Source organism: Cervus elaphus, chromosome 18 (assembly GCF_910594005.1).
Source record: "Cervus elaphus chromosome 18, mCerEla1.1, whole genome shotgun sequence".
In the NCBI taxonomy this organism is placed as follows: Eukaryota; Metazoa; Chordata; class Mammalia; order Artiodactyla; family Cervidae; genus Cervus; species Cervus elaphus.
This window is the reverse complement of record NC_057832.1, coordinates 99,149,761-99,168,537: the sequence shown is the minus strand read 5'-3', so window position 1 is coordinate 99,168,537 and position 18,777 is coordinate 99,149,761. Positions and strand designations below refer to the sequence as shown.

General features: G+C 37.4%; 1 protein-coding gene across 3 annotated transcripts in view; it reads left to right on the top strand.

Moving 5' to 3' along the window:
- TNPO3 (transportin 3) overlaps nt 1–17,565 on the top strand; it is a 76,193-nt gene extending 58,628 nt beyond the window's left edge. For 2 of the 3 annotated variants that reach the window (XM_043872074.1, XM_043872076.1), the window contains 7 exons: nt 1,594–1,710; nt 2,565–2,659; nt 4,107–4,263; nt 5,995–6,162; nt 8,388–8,500; nt 15,377–15,468; nt 16,395–17,565. In XM_043872074.1, the coding sequence (XP_043728009.1) occupies nt 1,594–1,710; nt 2,565–2,659; nt 4,107–4,263; nt 5,995–6,162; nt 8,388–8,500; nt 15,377–15,437 (711 nt within the window). In that variant the 3' untranslated portion in view covers nt 15,438–15,468; nt 16,395–17,565. Of the gene's footprint in view, nt 1–1,593; nt 1,711–2,564; nt 2,660–4,106; nt 4,264–5,994; nt 6,163–8,387; nt 8,501–15,376; nt 15,469–15,653; nt 15,668–16,394 lie in introns of all 3 variants that reach the window. The other variant, XM_043872075.1, reaches the window with a different exon arrangement.
- The last annotated feature ends 1,212 nt before the right edge of the window (nt 17,566–18,777 follow it).

Here is an 18,777-nt window from a genome sequence, read left to right as displayed (position 1 = left end):
AATAGTATGTGTTACATTTAGACTGTGTTCAGTTCTGGTCAAGTGTCTTCTTCATTGCAATACGTTATGGGTCCAGTACAATGTGGTTTAATATCCCTTTGCTATTAGAGGATACGCCCATGACTTCTGGGCTTCCCTGGTGGTTCATATGGTAAAGAATCTACCTGCAGTGCCGGAGACCTGGGTTCAATCCCTAGGTTGGGAAGATCCCCTGGAGAAGGGAGTGGCTACCCACACCAGTATTCTTGCCTGGAGAATCCCATGAACTGAGGATCCTGGCAGGCTACAGTCTTTGGGGTCACAGTCAAACAGGACTGAGCGACTAACACTTTCACTCATGATTTTTATATTACTCTTTTATTCCAGTAGCATAGGGTAGCATCTTATATAGAAAGTATGTTAAAAAAATCTGTGCACATGACAAAAAAAGTACAAATTCGAGGTCACTAAACTCCAGCCTGTGGGCCTGCCACTTGTTTTTTGTAAATAAAGTTTTACTGATAGTCATGCTTAATCATTTAAGTATTGTTTATTGGCCATTTTTGTGCTTCAGTGGCAAAGTTAAGTGATCAAAAGATTGTAAAGCCAGTAGAGCCAAAAATCCTTTGCTATCTGGCCCAGCCTATAACTTATTCATTAAGTACAGCATACAATTTTGAGTATACAACACTAAACAGATTCATAGCTTCCATCTTGTGTTCTTTTCATGCCATATGCTGATAAGAGCCAATTACTGGACCCTTCCACCCCACCAAGATCAAAGAATTGAATTTATGTAATAAGATCAAAACATGTGTATTACGATGGCTTTTTTTTTTTTTTTTTTTTTTGCTGCACTGCTTAATTTGCAAGATCTTAGTTCCCCGACCAGGTATTGGACTCCTGGCCCCAACAGTGAACGCACTGATTCCTAACCACTGGATGACCAGGGAATTCCCATGTGATGGCATTTTGAATAGATGAATGTACAGTGGCCTAATTTTTAGAGAATAGCAGGGTAAAAATTCTAAACAAATAATTTAAATACTTTTATTGTATTAAAATTTTTATTGTCCAGAGATCTAGATATCTTGATTAGAAACACTGCTTTTTACCCAAAAGATGAAATAAAGGAGTTTAGAAACCAATTTAAACAATGTCTTCTGTCTCCTCTAAAATGAGGGGCATTTGATACTTTGTTCCTGCTGTGGTTGTTTTTTTTTTTGTTGTTGTTGTTGTTTTTTAAATAATCATCTTTAATGCATATAAGAGCAACCTGTTGGTTAGAAAGTTTAGGTATACTTTATTAGGGCATTGCAAATCTAACAGAAGCCTTGGATAATAACTTATGAATAGTTCCAGTCTGTAGTATTATACAACTCATCTACAGCATTGTTTTGAAAAGGTGAAAGGTCGAAGGCTTGAAAGAACTCTAAATAGAGTACTTGAAAATTATTGAGCCCTATGTTTTAGAAAATGTTGCCAACAAGCTTTATTATGTTGTCTTAAAGAGAAGAGACCAATCTATCTCAGAATTTCTTCCCTCAGACAGATACTTAAGCTGATACTCTTTGAGGGATGAATAATTGAACTAATTGGTTTTTTCCTTGGCAGATGGTAAATGTTTACCAGGTACATCAGCATTCCTGTTTCCTGTACCTTGGTAGTATCCTTGTGGATGAATATGGCATGGAAGAGGGCTGTCGGCAGGGACTACTAGACATGCTCCAGGTATGTTCTCTTGGAGGGTCTGACGGTCTAGCAGTGTGTTCTTCACCATATCTTTAATTCTTTTGCTTCTTCAGGTTTCCTTCTCAGGCATAATGATTTCCTAATATGGAGGTAGATCTTCCTAGATATTCTGTGGACAGGCCTGCTTGGGAGAATGAGAGAGATTGACTACACAAATGTGCTGGTCATTACAGTTATTGCTGTCTAATTTATGCTCTCCAGAGACAGGAGTTTTTGGGAAGGTGGGAAGATGGGCAAGTGGATTTGAAATAAAGGATCTCTTAGCTCAAGCATGATTGTATTTTTAATTTCTTGCCTGAACAGCCAGTGAACTAGTTTACTTAGCAGGGATGGTCTCGCCTTAGGGTAAATAGCAGGCGTTGTAAAAGGCTTCTTATATATTGCTTTTACCCTCTCCTAGTCAAAGAGGGGAAAATATATTAGGGAGTTAAATCATGGTGCTCCTTTTCCCAAGATGTCTTTCCTTTTAAAATTGACATTTCATAATTATTATTATTAAAATGTCAGCTACTCCCTTAGTTGACCAGATCATATCTAGTACATGCAGAGCTGTCACTTTGAGAAACTTCTAAAACTTTGAGATGACATCTATCCAATTTCATCAACAGAAGTCTGTACCCTAAACCCTTTCTGAAATGTAGACCTCATATGTGAAGACTTTATGTCAACTGAGAAGGATTTTTGTCTTCCCTTTTTTGATCTGAATCTCATCACAGTCTTTTTCTTACCTGGGCTTTACCTCTTTGTTCTCTGTGTATATTGTGATATTTAGCAAGTCTGAATCCCATGGCATTTATTTACAAGCATTCATTTCAAAATCACTTCTGTTTTAGGCACTGTGCATCCCTACCTTTCAGCTCTTAGAACAGCAGAATGGACTCCAGAATCACCCTGACACAGTGGATGACCTATTCAGGCTAGCCACGAGGTCAGTCCTTCTGAAAAGCAACTCTTTCTCTTACTGGTCATCCTCATCATTGCTTGGTTTTGTCACCTAACATTTACCTGTTTCCTTCTCTGTAAAATTAGGTAAGAGAAGTAGGTAGAGTAATTCTTCGTAATCGAAAGTTAAGTCGTGAACCAGAATATTCCCATAAATGAAGAAGAGTTGGATAAGCACAAGGGGAAATAACTGAGCTCCTTTCATAAAGGAGGGAACACACCCAAGACAACAAAAATGAGTTTTGTAAGAACATTTGACTAGACAGTCTCTAGAATCCTGTGTAGTTTTAATGTTTTGCGCTACTGTGATGTCATGCTTGGCTTCAACTTTTTCCTTGAGAAGCTTAGCATCCTTAAGATATAATCATATCTCAGAATAAAAATTTTTTAGACTTTTAAGGTACTTTAAAAATTATCTGGTACTGTACTTCCCATCTCTGCTCCTAGCCTGCCACCCCATTTGTTGCTTAAATTCCTTTTACTAGTATCACTGATGTTTGTATTCATTCTTAGTCCCTAGCTCAGGAATTTGATACAAATCAGTTGGTAATGAACACTTCTTTTGGTTCGTTTTTGGACAAGTTAGAAAACCCTTTTTATTTATTTATTTATTTATTTAATTTATTTATTTTTTGAGTTGGTATGAGAAAACTGTTGGGTGGGCTGTCAACCTGTTTTCCTGGTGTGTTTCTTGAAAAATTAATCTCAAGAGATTGTCTTTTCACAAATGATTGTCTTGGTAAAATAAATTTGGAATGTTATTTTACTTTTTCTTGGAGATTTTATATGAACATTAAAGGATCTGAGAAAATTGGGAAGTATAGAATTCCCATATATCCTTAGCTTCCCCCCTCCTTCCCTCACAGCCTACCTTGCCATCAGCATCCCCCACCAGAGTGGCCCATTTATTAAAATTAATGAACTTCCATTGACACATCATTTTAAAAATATTTACTTTACATTAGGATTCTGTCTTGGTGTGGTGGTCTTCCTATTGTTTAGTTGCTAAGTCCTGTCTGACTCTTTGCAACCCCATGGACCATAGCCCACCAGTGTCCTCTGACTATGGGATTTTCCAAGCAAGAATACTGGAGTGGGTTGCCATTCCCTTCTCCAGGGGATCTTTCCAACTCAGGGATCAAATCTGTGTCTTCTACATTGCAGGCCAATTCTTTACGACTGAGCCACCAGGGAAACCAAGGTCTTTCTATGGGTTTGGACAAATGTATGACATATACCCACCATTACAGTATCATAGAGAATAGTACCGTCAGTATCCCCTGTGTTTTACCTATTCATGTTCCTACCCTCCACTCCCTCAATCCCTAACAATCACTGATCTTTTTACTATCTCCATAGTTTTACTTTTTACCATGGATACATTTTTATAGCCTAATTTTGTCATTTTTACCTTGCCTGTCTTTCCATACCAGGTTTATTCAGCGTAGCCCTGTTACCTTGCTGAGGAGCCAAGTTGTCATCCCTATCTTACAGTGGGCCATTGCCTCTACTACCCTGGACCACCGGGATGCCAACTGTAGTGTCATGAGGTTCCTCCGAGACCTCATCCATACAGGGGTAGCCAATGATGTAAGTATAAACAATGTATTAAATAGTTTTTCTACTTGTAGCTCATTATCACCTCATATATCATTCCTTAGGGAAAAAGAAGCATCTCATTTGATCTGTGTTGGTAGGTATATTCCATAGTGAATCATTCACTAACCAAAATATCAACTAGTAGATTTAAGACAACCTATAGTACGTGTTGTAAGCTGTATCAACTAGTCTAAACTATCTCTACTTCCAAGCCATTTGGTGTCTAATTGAAGAGAGAAATAGAGTTGTAAAGAACTAAACAATAGCAGTAAGGCAATATTTGATTGTCAGATAAGTGATAAAAGTTGTGATTGCTGTGAGATCAGAGGAGGGAAAACTCTTTGGAAAAAGTAGGTTGGGATAACTTTCTGGATGAGGAGGGACCACAGTGGAGCCTTTTGGATGGATTGGAAGAAAATCTAAATGGGTATATAAATGATAATCAGAGAAAGGACTAAATTTGTTAGTAGATACTTCAGAGACCTTTTTGGCTGGAGGTAAAGTGGTTCATGAAATTTTCAAATGTAGGTTTGACTAGATGTGGAGTAGCATTGAAAGTAAGGGAGAGCAGAAATGTATGTGATAGACTAATTGAAGAGTTTTGACAGTAAAAAGAGAGGGGAAAGAAGACAATAGCTAGAAGTGAAAGGCATTTTAAAAGGTTTTTTTCAACATATACATAGAACATATACATATACATAGAACATATACATATACAACATATACATAGAAATATGTATATTCAAAGACTAAAAAGGAAGAAAATAAGTAAGATTAAAAAAAAATTTTTTTCTTGTTTTTGTGGCCACACACAGCATGTGGGATCTTAGTTCTTTGCCAAGGATCAAACCCAAACCCCTTGCAATGGAAGTGCAGGATCTTAACCATGGATCCCAGGGAAGTTCCTAATTAAGATTTCTTTGATAGAGAATATTAGATGTTTGATAGAAGTCTTCTTTTTTCAGTTGCTTTTTATTTTTTTTCATTTATTTTTTTAAATCAAAGTTTATTTTTTTCCCTTTGTTTCTGCTTATTAAACTAAATGAAAAGTTGCATTGTCCTAAGTTTTTCAACATGGAAACTTTCAAAACTACATTGTGAATTATGAGTGCTTCCATTCCAGGCATGAGAAAAAAGTATACTAGCTTTTTAGAAATATCTTTAGCCCATAAGCATTATATCTAAAGAACCATCAACTGAAGGAATAAAAAACTTTTATAAACAAAAATGTTTCCTTACTAATGTATGTGCATGCTCAGTCATGTCCAATCCCTTGCGACCCCATAGATTGTAGCCCACCAGGCTCCTCTGTCCATGGGATTTTCCAGGCAAGAATACTGGAGTGGGTTGCCATTTCCTCCTCCATTCAGTTGCTTTTTAGAAAAGGAGATAGGAATACTTTATTTTTTACCAGAATAAAAGGTTAAAAGGATCGCTACCCTTAATCTCTAACCATTGTTTCTCTTCTGTGTTCTATTCATGAAAAACCTAAGGGTTAGGGTTAGTCTCAACTGAAGCCTTTACCCATTTCCTTGCAACTAAATTCTTTTTTTTTTTTTTGAAACTAAATTCTTAATATTTTCTTGCTAGTGACAGACAGTGCACCTTGTGAGTCCAGCTATTATATATACTTTCTGAGAAAGAAAATTACTAAAAGGAAAGAGTACTTGCTCTTCAGAAAGTTGAAATTAGCACTTTCCTGTTGTTCTTGTTTTCTTACAGCATGAAGAAGACTTTGAATTACGGAAAGAACTAATTGGACAGGTGATGAACCAACTTGGACAGCAGCTTGTAAGCCAGCTGCTTCACACATGCTGCTTCTGCCTCCCCCCGTATACCCTACCCGATGTGGCTGAAGTGCTCTGGGAGATCATGCAGGTTGACAGACCGGTAAGACTGTTGTTGTTTTTTTTTTTTTTTTGTAAGATTGTTTTCATAAGGAACCCACTTTCAGTTCTGGACAGTTTCTTGAGAGGCTGACTCTAACTTTGAAACTAGTCCTGTTGTATGCTCTTGTAACATAATTTAGGTACATTGCTAAGTTTAATTGTTAAATGAAGGAGCCAGTAGAAAGATTCTAGAGAATATGTTTGTGTCATTGTAAGAATCTAATACAGTAGTATTTATGTTTTTCTAAAAAGCACTCTTTGAGCCCTTGTGGACTGACAAGTTTATTCCAAACATCATTGATAAGAGAAATAAAATTTCTGTACTCTTACTTTTTAATAAATATACTTGGTTTCTAGGTAACAAAAACCTTATTATATACATTTAACTTTACAAAAAATGTTGGATTTGTAAGCCTTTGTTATCTCTTATCTTTCTGATCATGACCTAACAGGCCTTAATATGATATGTCTTTATAGTTTGAATTTGCATTCCCATTATGATTGGTGACACTGAGCATTTTTTGTGTATCTGTTGGCCTTTCATGTATCTTCTTTCAAGAAACATTTGTTGAAGTCCTTTGCCCATTTTTTAACTGGGTTATTTGGTTTTTTACTAGACTGCTGTGGGTTGGTTTTTTTGTATATTTTAGATACTAACCTCTTACCAGGTATATGGCTTACAAATATATATTTTCTCCCACTCCTTAGGTTTTCTTTTTACTTTGTTGATGGTTTCTGTGCAGAAGCTTTTAAGTTTGATGTAGTTTCCTTTGTTTATTTTGCTACTTGTGCTTTAGGTGTCATTGCCAAAAAATCATTACCAAGACCTATGTCACAGTACTTTAGGCCTTTGTATTCTTCAAGGAGTTTCATGATTTCAGGTCTTTGTTTAGTCTTTAACCTGTTTTGAGTTACTTTTTGTGAGTGGTAAAAGGTAAGAGTCTAGTTTCTTTGTTTTACATGCAAGTATTCAACTATTCCAGCATTGTTTATTGAGAAGGCTGTCTTTCCTACATTGGATATTCTCATCTCCTTTGTCCTATATTAGTTGACAGTATACAATTTAGTTTCTTACTATTTTTTTTTTTTTTCGGGGGATACTGTGGTTAACTTATGGGTCATTTTGGATGCCAAAATGTTGTCAATTAAGAGTTTGTTCTTCCTGTTTGCCTCTGCTTGTTTCTGTCTGAGTGGTGTGTTGTCTTCCTTGGAGGCAACGCTTGGAGAATTCTGTGGTACTTGCAAGCATTTGTAGTGGAATATCACTTTCGGTCTAGTCTGTTGTGATCATGTGCTTAGTCACTCAGCCTGTGTCCGACTCTTTGCAACTCTGTGGACTGTAACCCACAGGTGCCTGTGTCCATGGCATTTTCCAGGCAAGAATACTGGAGTGGGTTGCTATTTTCTTCTCCAGGGGGTCTTCCTGACGCAAGGGCTCGAACCCACATCTCTGTGTCTCATGCATTGGCAGGCAGATTCTTGTCCACCGTGCTACCTAGGAAACCCCATTGTGATCCTAAATTAACATAGTGGAAAAACACATAATGTAAAAAATTTAGGTATAAAAAAGTTTTTCTACAGCTAAAAACTATAACCAAAGCATACATCTTACCTAAAGACATGAAGAAAAATTAGAGCCAAAAAAGAAAACAAAAAGAGCAACAAGAAAGAATTTTCTTAACCCAAAGACTAGGCAGTTATCACAAAGGAACTGACTGGATGTGACTTCTACTGAGAGAAATGACCTTAAAATCCTTAAGATTCTGGATTCATATTTGTATATACACTTTTTTAAATGTTTACTTGTTATACTTTTTGACCCTGCTCTTTTTAGTACGTGAACTTTTGCTTTGGGTTAACCTTGATCTCTAAGCTCAAGAGATTTTTGGCAGCAGTCTAATTTTTTAAATATTGCATAAGTTTAATGATAGAAACAGAATAATAACTTCATACAGAAGAGACTTTACTTCCAAGGTAGAAGGGCTCCATCTGAAATGATGTCTGCTACCCCCTTGAAGGGAGTCTGGGCATGCCTTTATAGGCTGTTCCAACCCTCAGTAGGTTGGAAGGTCAAAAATAGTACTTCTGTTAACTCCTTTATTTACTTGCAAGTCTGGAGCGCTAATGCTACTAAGGAAAACTTGTGGGTTTTTGTTATTACCTGTAGGGTCTCAATTGAGTAAGCCCTGCCTCCTTTTAAAATGCTTATCCTTCTTCTCTGTACAGACTTTTTGTCGATGGTTAGAGAATTCTTTGAAAGGTTTGCCAAAGGAGACAACAGGGGGAGCCGTCACAGTGACACACAAACAACTTACAGATTTCCACAAACAAGTCACTAGGTGAGTGATAAACAGCAGCTGGCGTGTGTAGAAAGAATATCTTTGTTTCTTACATCATCTTAGTTACAAATATACCCAGGAATATTTTTGTGTGTATACCTTTATAAATTAAAAATTTGTGTCTTCTTAACTCTTGAATTGCACAAATTGGTGTTGGAAACCAATCTGAGGGGAAATATCACCATGCTGTACGTGTGTGCCTGTTTTATTGTTCATATGTATCAAACATATCCTAATAGGTAAGTGGAAGCATTATGTCTTCCAACAGAACAACAGTGCCTTGAACAGCTCACTATCCTTCAGGAAATCTGTATCTTTTTAAAGTCCTTCCCAATTCTTATCCATATTCAAGGGTCAAGAATGCAGGTGTCTGACTAGGTGAAGCAGTGGTTGTAAAATATTATGGAGTGATGCAGACTGATTGGGAAATTTTTGCCATGCCTAATTTAGAAGATAAGCGAATTCTAATTTAATGCAGGCCAAACAAAACCTCTCTCTGGGACACATTAGTCCCATGAGCCACTTGCTTACAGCCTAGTTAATATGTTAAGTATACATGTATGGGTTTGTTGGATTGTTTTTTTTTCCTTACTGTAAACGTAATAAACATTTTAAATATAGCTACATAGTCTTCCTAATTACAGTTTTATAGCTGTAAGATATTGATTGATTTCCTTACAGTGCCTCTATTAATTTTCTTTTTTTAGTATTATGAGTAATATTAGATGTCTAGCCCTTAGCTTCTTTTGACTATTTGCCTTAAGAAACAATCACTGACTCAAAATTATGTGATTTTTATGGTTCTTGATAGTATTAACAACAGCAACTTAAATTGGATTTTGTAACTGGATTGGATTTTGACTAAATTTTTTTAGGCAGTTGCTTTTATTCATATGGTTGTGTAATGATTTTAGGTCCAAAAATGAGTTATTGCAGTGAGGTTGGTAATAGTGGAAAAGAAGAAGGAAAAAAATACATGTGATGATACAGAAAAATATATAAGATACAAAGGGGGAAAAAACTTATCATATAATCCAACTTGCACTTAAGATTTTTTTTATTTAAAATTTTGATAAAATACAAACAAAATTTACTGTCCTAACTATTTTTTTAAACCATTTTTAAGTGTATTATTCAGTAGTAGTATTGCATTCACACTGTTGTGAAATTAACCCAAAACTTGTTTTATCTTGCAAAGCTGAAAGTATACTTATTAAACGACTCCCCTTCCCCCTTCCTCTAGGCCCTAATAATCATTGATCTACTGTCTTAAGTTTAACTACTCATAAAATGAAATCATAGTTTTTGTCCTTTTGTGATTGACTTAGCATAATGTCCTTAAGGGTCATCCAGCATTGTAGCAGGAATCAGAATTTCTTTCCTTTTAAAGGCTGAATAACATTCCATTGTATGTATATATTGTATCTTATTCATCCATTCATCCTTTGATGGATGTTTGGTTGATTCTGCCTCTTGGCTATTGTGAATGATTTCTGCTATAAACATGAGTGTATAAATATCACTTCAAGACCCCACTTTCAGTTCTTCTGGACATATACCCAGAAGTGGAATTGCTGGATCATATGGCAATTCTGTGTTTAATTTTTTTTTGCATAACTGCCATACTGTTTTCCATAGCAGCTATACCATTTTGCATTCCCATCAATGGTGCGCAGATTCTAATTTCTCCATATCTGTTTTATTTTTGTTGCCTGTGTTTTTGGTGTTAGATGCAAGAAATCATTACCAAATATAATGTCATGAAGCTTTTCCCCAACATTTCCTTCTGAGAGTTTTATAGTTTTGGGATTTACACTTAGGTCTTTGATTCATTTTGAGATAATTTTTGTATGTGATGTATGTTAAGGGTCTGACTTCATTCTTTTGCAGTTTTCCCTGCACTGTCTATTTTTCATTGAATGGTCTTGGTATCCTTATTGAAAATCATTTATATGTAAGGGATTTATTTCTAGACTCTTTATTCTACCCCAGTGGTTGTCTTTATCTCAGTCCCATACTGTTTTGATGATTATAGCTTTGTAATAAGTTTTGAAATTGGGAGACCTCCAACTTTTTTTTTCAAGAGTTTTTTGACTATTTGGAGTCCCTTGAGATTTCATATGATTTCTTTTTTTGCACTCTAATCCTAGGTTTATTCAACATAATCCTTTTACTCTACACAACAAAGTAGTACAAACATGACATTATCTAAAATACTACAAAGTTACAAAACTCAAAACAGAAAATTTATAGTACTGAGTAGATAATAAAGGCCAAAGAAGCAGTATACACATTGCTGAGGTAACCTGCCTGGCCACCAGGAATACCAGCACAGTAAGGGGGAACTGTGTTCATATGAATTTTAGGATGGGTTTTTCTATTTCCACAAAAAAATGTCATTGGGATTTTTGACTGGGATTGCATCGTATCTGTTGATCACTTTATTATATAGCATTGACACCTTAACAATGTTAGGTTTTCTAATCTGTGAACATAAGATGTCTTTCCATTTATTGGTGTCTTTAATTTCTTTCAGTCACATTTTATAGTTTATTTTACTCTTTTTCATGCTGTTGTAAGTGAACCAACTTGCACTTTTAAAAGCTGTTCTAATACACACACACACAGGCTACTTTATTACAAATAATAAGTAGTAAATTTATGGAAAGATGTACATAGGACTTTGCTAACCTGTGCTATTTGTTTTTTTGTTTTTTTTTTCATGAGCATGGTATATATACTTTTACAATTAAAACCAGACCTAGTTTTTTAGAAGGAGATAAAATTAAATGTTAATCTTTTTTTCCGAGAATTGATTTCTTGCTACTCTCAAAAGTAGTTTCCTTTCTCATTCCCCAGAGTCTCCAGTAATTTTATTAATGTTAAAATCCCTAATCTTTGAGTATTACTCCTTTGTAGTTTACAAAGTGGCCTAACTTCATGCCCCAGAAATAACTGACTTTGGGCCACAGATCAAGTGACATGCATGACTTAAAAATAGCATGTGACTGCCTTCATGACATAGTTTGCCGAAGGAGGAGATTTCCTTTCTAGTAGGTAGTCATATATTAATTGGGATGACCTTTAAAAAACTCTCTTTTTTTTTTTTTTTAACTGTGAATCTTCCCAGTAGAAGTAGTATTCTACCTGCAAGGTGTCTCAGGGGAAAGAAGAATAACAGTTGTTTCTCTCTGCTTCTGTTTTTCTCTGTTTTATCCAGTGTTGTTCTTTAGAAGGACAGGATCGTATTGGCCGTAGATTAGGGCAAATGAGAGCATGGGGAGAACCCTCAGAGGAGGACTGGGCTTAAAGTCAAGGCTGTTGGTTTGAATCTTGCCACTTACTGTTACTTTGCAGCAGATTTTTTATCTGTAAAATAGGGTTAGTGATACCTCGCTCTTAGGGTTATGGTGAAATACCAAGTGGAAATTTAAAGATGATCTGGCACGTAGTAGGTGATCGGTGAATGTTAATTTTCTCCTTGGAAAAGAGCCTGCCAGAATGTCATTATGTACTTGCAAAACTAGCTAGAGCATGTCTCCCTCAGCTCTAAGGCAGCCACCCACACATGGAATAAGTCTCTACCAAGTTCATATTTCCTCATCCAGGCTAATACATGATGGTAGAAATACAGCATAAGTCTGAAATAAAAGTCATGGACATTCCATAATGTAAGGAAAATCTTGAGGCAAGGAAAATGAACCCAAATAATGCATTGCTTTAAACAAAAATATCTGAAAAAAAAAAAATCTGTGATCTTTGTCCTTTAATACAAGAAAATAAGATACATTATCAACCTGGCCTGCTTGATTTCTTACTGCTAAGCAAGTTTTACAGCTCCTCCTCTAGTAGGCTGTGACATATGGTGGGAAATGAACAGAAGTAAGAGGAAATACTGAGATTCTAGAGAAAGGATTTGAAATTGCTCACCTCCTCTTAGTAATTCTCTTTCTCTAATGTGTGTATGCCCTTGAACCTTCTGTTCCACACATGACTCAGTCTCCCTTTTGGTTTTAAGGTCCTGTTACTCCTGCCTCAACATGCTGCTTTGTTTGCCATCCTAGCAGGGAGGGTAAACTGGTTCAGTTTCATTTCAGCAAGTCCAAGCCTGTTTCTCATATGGTACTGGTAATTAATTCCCTGGCATTTTTAGTGGCCAACTTGAAGAAAACTGGAGTTTTTCATTCTAAAATATCATTTTTGCTTTCCAGATACCACTAAGCATGTCCAGAAGAAATTTTGCCGTCATTTCCCATTTCTCTTGTCTTGGTACTTACTCTGTGAGTGTCACTTGCATGAGGATCTCAAGGTCAGAAGACAGGAATACGAAGCCCTGACACTAGAATAGGCCAGTATGGGGGTGTCTTCTTGCTGAAGTCAGTAGTTAGAGCTTGATTACTTTCCATTATGCAGATCAGATGAAAAGGGCTACATTTCTCAGCACACTGCTGGGATTATGGGGCTTGAGGAATAGTGACCATGAAATTACTCCAAGGTACAGTGAAAGTCTCCTGGGCATGTATCTGGAGAAAACTATAATTGAAAAGATACATGCACCCCAGTGTTCATAGTAACTCTATTTACAGTAGCCAGGTCACGGAAGCAACCTCTAAATGTCTGTCAACAGATGAGTGGATGAAGATGTGGTATATATACACAATGAAGTTCTTACTCAGCCATAAAAAGAAATGAAATAATGCCATTTGCAGCAACATGGAAGGAGCTAGAGATTATCATACTAGGTAAAGAAAGTCAGAAAGAGAAAGACAAATAACCTTATGATCTTACTTACATGTGGCATCTAAAATATGACACAAATGAACATATTTACAAAACAGCAACAGACAGATATAGAAAACAAACTTATGATTACCGAAGGGGAAAGGGTTGAGGGAGGGATAAATTACACCACATTTTCAATCAACTCTACTTTGATTATTTAAAAATAAATAAATAAAGGATAAGAAGGATTAGAATGGTGGGACTAGAAGCCAGAAAATTCTACAAAAATAATGGCAATTTTGAATGCATAAATATAAATAAATAAGTGTAAATTAAAACAATCCCAAAATATTAAATGCCAGGAGGACTGAGGCAGAAAACAGAAAATAGTTCTAGTTTTTAAAGAAGTTTTTATTTTATTTATTTATTTTAAATCCATTTCTTTGGACTTAATCACCAAGGACACTTAAGTTAAACATTGACTAAAACTCTTGACAGCAGAGCAGTTGCTGACAGGATTGGGGGCAGAAGTTGAGCTGATTCGAGAGACTGTAACCATACCTCATTTCACCCTGTCTCACCGCAGTTCTCCTGTACTTGTACTTGGGTTTCAGTACTTTTTCTTGTGTCATGTATGAGGCTAAGAAGTTGTCATTTCTTTTCCATAGTTAACCATGATCTCTGGTTGAAGAAGTGTAGAATTGAAGAACATCTAAGGCTTCAGGATCGCAAAAGATTTGGAGTCTCTAACATTATCCTAAGTTTATCTCTTCCCTGTTGTCTTAGTCCCTTATAACATCAATAATACACCACACAGTAACTTTTCTAGAGTTACATATCTTGCTCCTTCATGACTTTCAGAAGCATGCATGATAGAGGTTCACTCACCTAGAAGAAATAGCTGGGGAATCCAGATGTAGGCACTTAAGGTGATAGCTCTCATTACCTTCTTTTATGCTGGATCACGGTTAGTGATTCCTGCTCTGACATTTAACCATTACAAGAAGGAGAGAGCTTTCTTCTGACATTGAATCCTAGGCTATAGGCTGTGGTCCCTGATTTTTTCAGCACCAAAGAGAGGGCCACATAAGGGTGAGCATATTATTAATTGAATGTGCTTTGTTTTCCACTATTTTAGCTGAGCCTCGTGTTCATTTACCAAAAACTATTATGAAGACTGGCAGAAAAGAATGCAGCTGGCATCAACTGGTTTTTTGGTGACAGTCTTAAGACAAAGGAAGCCTTTTGAAAAAACAGGGTCAAATGAATATTGGGCTGTTCATACCACCTAGGCATCTCTGTGCTTGCTTGAGGACCAAGAGCAGCTTCCTCCTCCTCCCTTTCTTCATGCCTTAACCCTTTCCTCTCTCTCCCTTCTCCTCCCACAGCAGGAAATCTTGAGCAGCCTGTTCAACTAGACTGATTGAGAGTTACTTGCTGAACTGGGCTTTAAAACAAAATCTGCTTTTGGAAAAGAATGAGGAAACCAGGGTACCTAAGTTAGCTCAGTTCATAGAGTTAAAATGATCCACCTTAGGTGAATATGCTTGCTTTTTTACTTTGAGGGTTCTGACTTTGCTTAGATTTATCAAGGACTTTAACCAAGTATTGTTACTATTATTTGGCCACACAGCATATGGGATCTTAGTTCCCTGATCAGGGATCAAAACTTTGCCCCCTATAGTGGAATTGCAAAGTCTTCCACTGGACCACCAGGGAAGTCCCACAACCAAGTTTTATTGTTGTAACAGCCTATATTTGTCAAATGCTGTTTTGTTCGCCGTTCTGTTATCCTAAGCACTTTACATACAGGAACTGTTTTAATCCTCAGAACATCTTGGCGTAGATAATGGATGAGGAAACTGAGGCAGATTGGTAACTTGCTAAAAGACACAATGAAACCAAAATTTAGACCTAAGCAATTTTTTCTCCAAAGCCCACTCTTTAAGGGCCACATAACTTATAATTATTCCCATATACATTAGTTAATATTTACCCCTGAGTTACAGAAAGATCGAAAGTAGGGTCAAGAGATGATGGAGAGAGCAGAGCTGGGACAGTTCTCAGGGTCCCTCAAAGTTGTGGTTGCTTTTCAGTCTATTATACTTTTCTTATCAGGCAGGGACCAACCTACCTTTCTTTTTGTTTTCTAAGTGCTGAGGAATGTAAACAAGTTTGCTGGGCCTTGCGAGACTTCACCAGGTTGTTTCGATAGCTCACACTCCTGTACTGTGCCTGTCACCCAGGTGAGTGGTATATAGTTCTCAGCCTTCTCCCTGGCTGTCAGGAGTACTTGAGGGTGGGCACAGGTTTTAATGCCCACCATGGAACTAGTACTATAGCTGGAATTTTGGATGCCATTCACCCCCATAAGAAAGTTACTATTGCAGAATATCTTTTTTTAAAAATTCCTCCCTTCCTCTTCTTACAGATACTTCCAGTATGGTAAGTATGTGTGGTGACAGATGACATTTATGGAGCCCTGATTGCATGTCTGGTACTATCCTAAGTACTTTGTATCATATACAAAGCATATTATGTACTAACTGTAAGATAGTCCTCACACAGTCCTCTGGATTAGTTACTATTATTATTTCCATTTTACAAATGAGGAAATTTGTAAATGAGGTTCGAAGACGTTAAGTAATTTGCTTGACGTCACAGTCAGTACTTGATAGAGCCACAGTTCACTTTTCTGGTGTCAGAATCGTCACGTTTACCCACTCTACGTAGTGCTTTTACATAGTACCCTTTACATAAAGTCAGTGGTTTTTAAACCTTTTTTTAGTAGGCAGAGCCTTCTTTCAAAATAAAATCTTGCCTGAAACCCCAGTATTTAAGCAGACTTAAATGGAGTTTCCAGGTTTGGTTTTGGAGTCGGCAGCCTGGATCTGCTGGCTTACTCTTTACCCCTACATATTACCCCTGAGCACACTCAGAATTGGAAAAGAACCACAGACAGTATTTCATTAAACCAGTAGCTCCTTTAAAATCACAAGGTAAAAAAATCAGCTACTTCTTTTCCTTTGTTTTTAAACTGAAGTTCTTACATCAGAGGCCAGAGTGAGGTACTGGAGCATGTATAGAAACTTCTGCCTTGTGGTTGACTTTGTGAAGTGCTTGCCATCTCCTGGACCACAGTTAATTGACTGTCTTCTCTCTTTTTTGTCAGGAATGTCTTTTTTAATTAGAAGACAGGAAGAAAACAAAAACCAGACTGTGTCCCACAATCAGAAACCTCCATTGTGGCAGAGGGGCCTTCACCGCCACCAGGGCATCCCGCCAGACAGGGAGAGACTCCAGCCTTCCAAGGCCACCCTGAGGAGTTCCTGTTTGGGGATGTGAGGGAGAATCAGCGCTGTTTAGAGAGATGGCTGTGGCCTGTCCCGCGTGGTGGGAGGGGAGCTGGTTTCCTAGTGAACTTGTTTCTAAAAGGAAAAATAATTTTAAGGAAATAAAAAAGAAAAAAAAAAAGGAAAACTAAACTGAAACTACAATTGAAGCATTCTCCTGGTAGCAAATGACATGCACACATACATACATGCACCTACACCCACACATGCTAGCACGCATGTGTGCACACAGAAAAATAAAATTACAAAACTTTCTGTGAAACAAAAACATTTACTTAGGGAAGATGGGAATTCAAATGAATTAAACAACTGCAATTAGAAGGAAAGGGTCAGGATCTTCTCTTAAGGTTTTCCTTTGTGCTTTCCTTCTCTCCTCCCTCTCTTCTTTTCCTTTCCCTTTCTTCTTTTAATGAAAGTGAGTCTCTTCGTGTCCCAACTCGGGTTTGGCCCCAACTGTTTATTCTCACCTTTAGAGTTGTTCACATAAGAAGTAAGCAAGGAACCTGTTCTGTTTTTTATCATGGTCATATCAATGATATTAGGACCTGCCAGGGCCAAAATTCATGTTTACCCCAACTCTGACCCTATTCAGTCTCTTTAAGTCCACTTCCAATCTACCTTGGGTTGTCATCTTTGGAGAGAAGAGCCAAAATCAGGGTGAGTGGAATACAAATACTTTTTTTTTTTTTTTTAGGTTTTTTTTCCTTTTCAGTTAATTTTTTAGCCATAGACTTGAGAGAGGAGAACAGAAGGTGGGAGAATGGACAAACGTGTTTACAGGGCTAACCATATTACTAAAAGATGTGGAAATTGTTGACTTGATGGGGGTGAGGCAGGAGAGGAAAGCTGAGGCAAGCCCTGATGCTTTACAGGAATCGTGGCCCTGACAGGCGCTAGGCACGAGGACATGTTTTGTCTGCTGGTGTCGCCACCTCAAGAACAAATCAACAGCAACAAAAGGAAAAAAACAATAAATTTTTTAAAATTTAATCAGTGTTTGTTTTATCTTCTTTTCACTGCCTCATAAATCTGAGATGGTACAGCTGGTGACTGTCTGAGTGAATAGTCTTAGTTCTCTAATAGATGTCTGGGTACGGAGGGAGGTTGAAAGCCAGGCCACACCCACTGCCCAGACCCTTCATATTTCAGGGGAGCGGCTTGCTCTGCGTCTTTCATTCTTCCAGCTTACCCTAAAACTCCTGCTACATTCTGTCCTCCCTTGTGGCCTCAGTGGTTAGGAGAAGGGGTCACTTGTGATGTTAAACAAAATGTAGTTAAACAAAGTGGCCACTTGCAGTGGCCATCCAAGTAGACTGTTTCCTAACTACTGAATAGTCAATCTTAAAGCCCTGTAATGAAGTGTCATTGACATAAAATAAGCTGCACGTGTTTAAGGTATACAGTTGGTAAGCTTTGACATAGGGGACCCAGATAATCAAGAAAGTGTGATCACTCACACTCATCTAGAGCTGGACATCCTGGAATGTGAAGTCAGGTGGGCCTTGGGAAGCATCACTACGAACAAAGCTAGTGGAGGTGATGGAATTCCAGTTGAGCTGTTTCAAATTCTAAAAAATGATGCTGTGAAAGTGCTGCACTCAATATGTCAGCAAATTTGGAAAATTAAGCAGTGGCCACAGGACTGGAATCAGTTTTCATTCAAATCCCAAAGAAAGGTAATGCCAAAGAATGCTCAAACTACCGCACAATTGCACTCATTTCACGCTAGTAAAGTAATGCTCAAAATTCTCCAAGCCAGGCTTCAACAATATGTGAACCATGAACTTCCAGATGTTCAAGCTGGATATAGAAAAGGCAGAGGAACCAGAGATCAAATTGCCAACATCTGCTGGATCATTGAAAAAGCAAGAGAGTTCCAGAAAAACATCTATTTCTGCTTCATTGACTATGCCAAAGCCTTTGACTGTGTGGATCACAATAAACTGTGGAAAATTCTGAAAGAGATGGGAATACCAGACCACCTGACCTGCCTCTTGAGAAACCTGTATACAGGTCAGGAACCAACAGAACTGGACATGGAACAACAGACTGGTTCCAAATAGGAAAAGGAGTACATCAAGGCTGTATATTGTCACCCTGCTTATTTAACTTATATGCAGAGTACATCATGAGAAATGCTGGGCTGGATGAAGCACAAGCTGGAATCAAGATTGCCGGGAGAAATATCAATAACCTCAGATA